This window comes from Bubalus kerabau, chromosome 2 (assembly GCF_029407905.1).
Source record: "Bubalus kerabau isolate K-KA32 ecotype Philippines breed swamp buffalo chromosome 2, PCC_UOA_SB_1v2, whole genome shotgun sequence".
In the NCBI taxonomy this organism is placed as follows: Eukaryota; Metazoa; Chordata; class Mammalia; order Artiodactyla; family Bovidae; genus Bubalus; species Bubalus kerabau.
This window is the reverse complement of record NC_073625.1, coordinates 184853580-184861532: the sequence shown is the minus strand read 5'-3', so window position 1 is coordinate 184861532 and position 7953 is coordinate 184853580. Positions and strand designations below refer to the sequence as shown.

The following is a 7953-nucleotide window of genomic DNA, read 5'->3' as shown; positions in this document are numbered from 1 at the left end:
GCCTCCCTGTCCATCACCAACTCCCAGAGTTCACTCAGACTCAAGTCCATCGAGTCAGTGATGCCATCTAGCCATCTCATCCTCTGTTGTCCCCTTCTCCTCCTACCCCCAATCCCTCCTAGCATCAGAGTCTTTTCCAATGAGTCAACTCTTCGCATGAGGTGGCCAAAGTACTGGAGTTTCAGCTTTAGCATCAGTCCTTCCAAAGAAATCCCAGGGCTGATCTCCTTCAGAATGGACTGCTTGGATCTGCTTGCAGTCCAAGGGACTCTCAAGAGTCTTCTCCAACACCACAGTTCAAAAGCATCAATTCTACGGCACTCAGCCTTCTTCACAGTCCACTCTCACATCCATACATGACCACAGGAAAAACCATAGCCTTGACTAGATGGACCTTTGTTGACAAAGTAATGTCTCTGTTTTTGAATATGCTATCTAGGTTGGTCATAACTTTCCTTCCAAGGAGTAAGCATCTTTTAATTTCACGGCTGCAGTCACCATCTGCAGTGATTTTGGAGCCCAGAAAAATAAAGTCTGACACTGTTTCCACTGTTTCTCCATCTATTTCCCATGAAGTGATGGGACTGGATGCCATGATCTTCATTTTCTGAATGTTGAGCTTTAAGTCAACTTTTTCACTCTCCACTTTCACTTTCATTAAGAGGCTTTTGAGTTCCTCTTCACTTTCTGCCATAAGGGTGGTGTCATCTGCGTATCTGAGGTTATTGATATTTCTCCTGGCAATCTTGATTCCAGCTTGTGTTTCTTCCAGTCCAGCGTTTCTCATGATGTACTCTGCATAGAAGTTAAATAAGCAGGGTGACAATATACAGCCTTGACGTACTCCTTTTCCTATTTGGAACCAGTCTGTTGTTCCATGTCCAGTTCTAACTGTTGCTTCCTGACCTGCATACAGATTTCTCAAGAGGCAGATCAGGTGGTCTGGTATTCCCATCTCTTTCAGAATTTTCCACAGTTTATTAATAGTGATCCACACAGTCAAAGGCTTTGAGGAAGCCTAATAGGTTGGTATTCGCTCTACTTAACAGAGAGAGTTGACTGACTTTTGTTAAAGCCAGCCTGTGTCTGGGAGGGTTCTTGGGCTTTTTCTTACCACATGCTGTCATTTACATGCTGTGACTCCAAGCCCAGCCTCTCTAGAAGCTGACTCCTCCTATCCTTTGTGTAATAAATACCGACTGCTGATGAAGAGAGAACCTACGTAGAATGCAGAGCCTGAAAAAAGTTGCGGAGGCTTAGGATGAGGGATCTTGAACCCCTGTTTCTTACTCAGCATCAGGCCCTGAGGAGCCTCCAGTTCTGGGGGTGGGCTGTTCCATACCTTCCTTCCTTCAATGGTCTGAGCCTAGAAAGCCTTGGACACTTCTACCTATGACTCTTGCTCTCTCTCCTTCCTGCGCCCACTGGGTTTCAAACACAGCCCTTTCCAGGAAAATCTCGGGGTCCTGTCCATTCTATCCACTACTTACCGCCACCCCCAAGTCCTGACCAGAACTACACCCCCACACCCCATCCTATAATACCATCCCAGAAAGTGACAGCGCCATCCATCCAGGCCGGAAACCCTGGCATCACGCTGGCAAAGTATCCCTCCCCACCCACTCAATCAGCTACTGAGTCCCTGCAGTACCACCCTCAGGATGGCTCTTAAACCCATCTCTGTCCCCACTGTACAGGATAGGTCGAGGCTCTGAGCCAATTCTGCTCTATTCCCTTCCACCGCAGGCCCGGGGAACCATCTAGACTAACCAGGTGTGGCTCCCAGGGCGCATCCCTGTCCCTAATTAGATACTTAAACCCTACGCAGGCAGAAAACCTCTGCGCACGACTCAGCAATCCCAACACTGGTGAAGTACCCTTAAGGTAGACTGTGACTGCAGCACTATCACGGGAGTCCTTCCGCGTCCAGAATCCCGCCACTCCTGCAGCACCCGCCCCGGCCCAGGGCCACTTTCCAGGTGTCCCACTGGGCCTTCGCCTTCCCCACAGGTCCCGCTCTGATTGGCTGCGGCCGCTGCCGCGTCCCGCCCGAGCCCCGCAGGGATTGGCCCTGGCCGCCGGGCCCTGCAGGGATTGGTCCGTGCCACCGCGCCCCGCCCCGGGCCCTGCAGGGATTGGTTCTGGTGGCCCAAGGCTGCCCATCTGGCCCTTCTGCGCCGCAGAGCTGGGGAAGGCAGGCCATGGCCGGCATGCGTAGGCTTGAGCTGTCGGAAGCCCTGCATCTGGGGCCGGGCTGGCGGCACGCGTGCCACGCGCTGCTCTACGCACCGGACCCAGGGTTGCTCTTTGGCCGCATTCCGCTACGCTACGCCGTGCTGGTGAGGAGGGGGCGCTCCCGGCCACCGCCCGCCCCCGCCCCGCGGCCAGGCCGCCTTGGGGGTCCCCGGCCATCCCAGCTTCCCTCTCCCACAGATGCAGATGCGCTTTGATGGGCGCCTGGGCTTCCCTGGCGGCTTCGTGGACTTGCGCGACGGCAGCTTGGAGGACGGGCTGAATCGCGAGTTGGGCGAGGAGCTGGGCGAGGCTGCGGGCGCCTTTCGTGTGGAGCGCACTGACTACCGCAGCTCCCACGCTGGGTCTCGGCCGCGCGTTGTGGCGCACTTCTACACTAAGCTCCTGACACTGGAGCAGCTGACTGCGGTGGAGATGGGCGCGCCTCGCGCCCGAGACCACGGGCTGGAGGTGGGGCCAGCCCAGGACCCCACCCCGCTTCCTCCAGCCCCGGAAGGCCTGTCCCAGCTGTTTCCTCGTGTAGTTGGTGTCTGGGTGATTTGTTACAGCCAGCCTGGCCTCCCTGCAAAGATCTTGCTCTGTCCCCTTTTTACAGGCCTCTGCATTGTCTTTCTAAAACTCTGCCACCCAAATCACTCTTCTGCTACCACTTTATAATGGCAGACTTGGAACTTTAGGCCCTATTTTTTTCTTGCCTGATGTTTTTTGGAAAACTTTGGCACTTGGGCTAGGGGAGAGAGGGATAGATTGTGTATGCTTATCAGGATCATCTAAGAGGCTTATTAAAACAGTGATTACTGACCCCACTCCCATAATTGCTCAGCTGGGGAGGGGAGAAAGACATGAGAATTTGAATTTTTCAAAAGTTCCTAAATAGTGCTAATGTGGCTGCCTGGGTACCAAATTTTGAGAAACTGGTGTAGCGTGCGTTTTGGAGGTTGGGAGCCACTAAGGTGGTGTGGGAAGTGTTGGCATTTGTGAGATGTATAACATGACCTGGGTTATTTGTCTGCAAAGACCTGTGCCCTCTACATCCTCAGAGGTGTGCATACTCGGGCCTGGTTATGTTGAACTGATACGGGGTGAGACCTCTGATCTAGAAAGATCTGGCTAGGATAAGCTCCCTGAATTTCCAGAGTCTTCTGTCTCCTTCCTTTCCCAGGTGCTGGGCCTGGTGCGGGTGCCCCTGTATACCCTGCGGGATGGTGTGGGAGGCCTGCCTGCCTTCCTGGAGAATACCTTTATTGGAAATGCACGGGAACAGCTGCTGGAAGCCATCCAGAACCTGGGACTGCTGGAACCTGGCTCTTTTGCACGCCTTAAGATTTCAACTCCTCCCTAGAGGCAGCCCTCCATGGACCCATGAAACCTGCCTGAGATCAGGGCCTTTGTACTGGGGAGGCAGGGAGGAAAAAGGGAATGTTTTCTCTTCTGGGCCTGGGCTTGATAGATGATAACAGATTAAAAGAGTATGTAATGTGTTCTGAGCAGAGGACCCCGTGGTGACTCATGGCATCGGTGGCAAAAATCTGCAGCTCATCCCGGGGGCCTGACAGATTCTCAGAGCCTGCCTCTTTTCTTTATACTTGTGCACACGCTTCCCTGGTGGCTCAGACAGTAAAAAGTCCACCTGCAATGCGGGAGACCTGGGTTCTATCCTTGGGTTGGTAAGACCCACTGGAGGAGGGCATGGCAACCCACTCTAGGATTCTTGGCTGAGAATTCCCATGGACAGAGGAGCCTGGTGGGCTACAGTCCATGGGGTCACAAAGCGTCGGACACAGCTGAGCAACTAAGCACACACATAAGCTTATGCCTCCCCCCATCCCTTGTGATGTCCTGTTTAAGCAGGAAGTGGCATATCAGCATACTCACTTCCTTGCTGGGGAGGAGCTTCTGAACCAGGAGGAGTCTTTCTCTACATTCCTACATGGCTGTTCCCAAAGTCTAGCCCAGCCCATACTTGGTAGAGAAAGCAGAGAAGCAGAGGGACCTGTTTTTCCCCTGAAAGTATGGTCTCATCCTTGCCTAAGGGGTTGGTCAGAGCAATATTCCCTGAAAGCTGGTAGAGGGCCCTAACCTACCCCCTGTCCTCTTCTGAAACTGAGCAGAAGGGATGAGGAAAGGGTTTGGCCTCCTTGGACTGACCTTGGACTTAAGACTCCTGGGTTCTGGTGCATCTCCTCCAGGGTTTGCATTTGGGACCCCTTAGACTCAGGACAGTGAAGGGAGCTGGCCGTGCCCTGCTGCAACACAAACAGCCCCCTAGTAAAGAAGGGCTTATAGCCAGGCTTCAAAGCTCTTCAATCCCTTTAACCAATTAACTGTATTAGGCACTGTTGATCTAAGGATGAAAGAGCTACAGATTTTACTCTCTGTGCAGCCAGGATATTTAAAGAGCCAAATGGTAGGTATCTGAGGCTGGGTAGGACACATGGCATTTGTAGCAACTGTGTAACTGCCATGGCAGAAGTAGCAATGGACAATGGGTGTGACTGTTCCAGTAAAATCATTTAAAAAGGTGTGGGCCACGGTTTGCCAACCCCTGCTCTAGAGAGGAAGATACAGTAAATTATGATGCTTATTTGCTTATTTTATTTATGTCTATATGTCTGTATCAAACCAGTCAATCTTAAGGGAACTCACCCCTGAATACGCAGAAGAACTGATGCTGAAGCTGAAGCTCCAGTCTTTTGGTCATCTGATGCACACAGCTGTCTCATTGGAAATGTCCCTGATGCTGGGAAAGATTGAGGGCAGAAGAAGAGGGCATCAGAGGATGAGATGGCTGGATGGCATCACTGATGCAATAGACATGAAATTGGGCAAACTTTGGGAGATGGTGAGGGACAGGGAGGCCTGGTGTGTTGCAGTCCATGGGGTCACAAAGAGTCTGACACAACTGGGCAACTGAACAACATTAAGGAAATAAAGGACAGCTGCAGGTTCCGCCTTGTTATTTTCACTTTTAGTTGAGGTGGTCTGGAAGGGCCTCTGAAGAGCATTTAGGTTGAAGAATGGAGCCGGAGAGGAGTGTGGGGAGAGGATTCTGGATATTAAGGCCCTGAGGAGGAATCTTGGCAAATTATCCTAAAACAAAGGTAGGAAATGAGACTCCACTTCTCAGTTGAGGGTGGCAGGGGGTGATGCCAAGAATTTGCAGCCTGCTTTACCAGAGCATGGTCTGGGGAATTGAAAGGACCAGTATAATTAAAGTAAGCAAGCGGGGGGGCCTCCCTGGTGGTCCAGTGGTTGGGAATCACCTGTTAATGCAGGAGACTCAAGTTCGATCCCTGGTCCAGGAAGATACCACATGCTGCGTGGAAGCTAAGCCGAAGTGCCACAATGAAAGATCCCACATGCTGCAGCTAAAAACTGACACAGCCAAATAAATACTTAAAAAATAAAGAAATAAAGTAAGCAAGGGAAAGTAAAGCAGGAACCAGATGTGCAGAGGCCCATAGGCCATGGTCAGGGGTGAGGAGTGTGGAACGAGGCCTGGAGAGGGTAGGAGGGATGTGGGAAGTGGTACTGATCTGGGCCTGGATGGCAGAGGAGGTGGAGAAGTGGGGATGCTTGAGAGATGGCAGCAGCATTGACAAGCCCTTGATGGGCTGGCTGGAGGACGGAGAGAGGACTCAGGGGTGACTTTTCAGTTGGTGTCTTAAGAAGATCCCCTAGAGGAGGGCATGGCAACCCACTCCAGTATTTTTACCTGGAGGATCCACATGGACAAAGGAGCCTGGCAGTCTATGGGGTTGAAAGAGTCAGACAAGACTGAATGACTAGGCACATATACTTCTTTATGGCCCAACTCTCACATCTGTACATGACACTGGAAAAGTTATAGCTTTGACTATACGGTTCAAATTATGGATGAAGGAAAAGCCCGGCAGAGCTGAAAGGGAATCACGTGAGCTTTTGGAGGGGGTGGAATCAAGGTCATTTTGGATGTGTTGAGACCTAAATTTGAGTCATTTGCAGAAACATGATGTGATCGAGTTTCTGGTAGAGCTGCTGCTTTGATCAGAAATGTTTGAGGAGAGTGCCCGCCACCTTCCTGGTTGCTCAGCCCAAAGGCTTCTGAGTGAACCAGACCAGGGCAGACATGCAGATGTGGGAAGAAGTGCCTGTGACTTTATTGCACAGGGTACTTTTTTCCCCCAAACACTTTCCTCCACATGGAAAAATGAACAGGAGAAAAAAAAAAAAAAAAACTAGAGAAACTGATGAAATTAGTGAATGGCAGCAGAATTTGAGCCCAACTAATGAACGCTGAACTTTGACCTGCCTTAGAGATGGGCAGAGAGCAGGAGGTGGGGGATTATACCTAAAACACGTTCACTTCTGAGGAGGAAGGACATGGCATAGAGAAACATCCACCGTGGCCCAAAGGCCACAGAAAACTCCCGGGAAGAGAACCACATGGCCTCGTCCCCTCCCCACCACCCCCCATCCCCCTCTTTCTGACTCTGAAGGAGGAAGGAAAAGGGAAGTTCAGATTCCCTCCAGGTAAAGGCAGCCTGGCAGAGGCCTAAAAGCAGAGAAAGGAGGCTGTCTTGTGGGCTTCTCACCCCTGCTCCCCACCAGGTCCTGTTACCCTCCACAGGCATTCCTAGCAGATACAGTGGCAAGGATTTCTCTCCTTCCACTCAGATGACTTTGGTGGGGTTTTCAGTAAAAGGAAAAAACAAAACAAAAACAAAAAACAGCCTTTGGAAAAACTCTAGGGAGGGCAACTTACCCATACCCCTGGACCCCCAGGCTCTTCTGGCTGCTGAAGGACAAACTGATCAGTTCACAACCTCCAGTTGTCCAGGACTCGTTCCAGGTAAGGATGTAGGCAGAGTTGGGCTTAACAGAGAGGGGAGAGCAGAATGGTGAACCTGTGCTTGTTTGAGGGCAAAGGAGTAGAAAAATCACCTCCAATTCACTGAAGGAAACAGGAAATAACATGCATCTATTCATAAAGGGACACGAACACCAGCAGTAAATGATAAAGAGCCTGCTCTAGAAAACTGATTCCAACCCACAGAAGAAGTTTTGCTCAGGAAATTTGAGGAAAACATGGACTAAGAGGAAAGATGGGGTAAGACACAAATAGCTGGCAGCATGGAGGAAAGGGTTTAAGGGACTAGATTTCTATCAGCTTAAAATAACTCAAGTATTCTTTAATTAAGAGTTTACCCACTATAATCACATGAAGTTCCTATTGTATACAGCAAATCTATGGAAAATACCAGGAGAAATCAACAGAAAAAGGTTGGGAAGCCACAAACCCAGTTCCTTAATCCTTGACAGACAAAATTCCATTTAAGTACAGAATCTAGGATATAAAAATAATGACCATGATGGCAACAATTAAGCATGCTTACTGTGTAAGCACTTACTGTGTTGCGGACAGTATTCTCAGCTCTTTTCATGTATTAACATATGTAACTTAGCCCAGCCACATCAGATAGAGACACTATTATGTTATCTCCATATTCCAGATAAAAAACATTGACACAAAGTCCAACAGAATAATATACTTTGCCTAAAAGAGAAATCCTGAACTCTGTTGACTGAAGGAGAGAATCTACCTTTAAACATTTACCAAATTACTCATTGATTCAGTTCAGTTCAGTTCAGTTGCTCAGTCGTGTCCGACTCTTTGCGACCCCATGAATCGCAGCACGCCAGGCCTCCCTGTCCATCACC

At 50.1% G+C, this 7953-nt stretch overlaps 1 protein-coding gene across 2 annotated transcripts; it reads left to right on the top strand.

Moving 5' to 3' along the window:
• The first annotated feature begins 2146 nt into the window (after positions 1 to 2146).
• NUDT16 (nudix hydrolase 16) lies at positions 2147 to 3738 on the top strand. Of its 2 annotated transcripts, XM_055569697.1 has the most exons (3): positions 2161 to 2339; positions 2434 to 2703; positions 3416 to 3738. In XM_055569697.1, exons 1-3 carry the CDS (start codon positions 2202 to 2204, stop codon positions 3593 to 3595), a joined length of 588 nt encoding a protein of 195 aa, XP_055425672.1. In that variant the 5' UTR covers positions 2161 to 2201; the 3' UTR covers positions 3596 to 3738. The 2 variants fall into 2 exon arrangements, with proteins under 2 accessions (XP_055425671.1, XP_055425672.1); XM_055569696.1 differs by lacking the exon at positions 3416 to 3738 and having other exon boundaries at positions 2147 to 2339; positions 2434 to 3408.
• The last annotated feature ends 4215 nt before the right edge of the window (positions 3739 to 7953 follow it).

Bases quoted from the DNA above. Each gene is read 5' to 3' on its own strand.
- NUDT16 (XM_055569696.1), top strand. From the start codon at position 2,202: ATGGCCGGCATGCGTAGGCTTGAGCTGTCGGAAGCCCTGCATCTGGGG. The intron at 2,340-2,433 runs GTGAGGAGGGGG...CCTCTCCCACAG, and splicing joins CGCTACGCTACGCCGTGCTG to ATGCAGATGCGCTTTGATGG.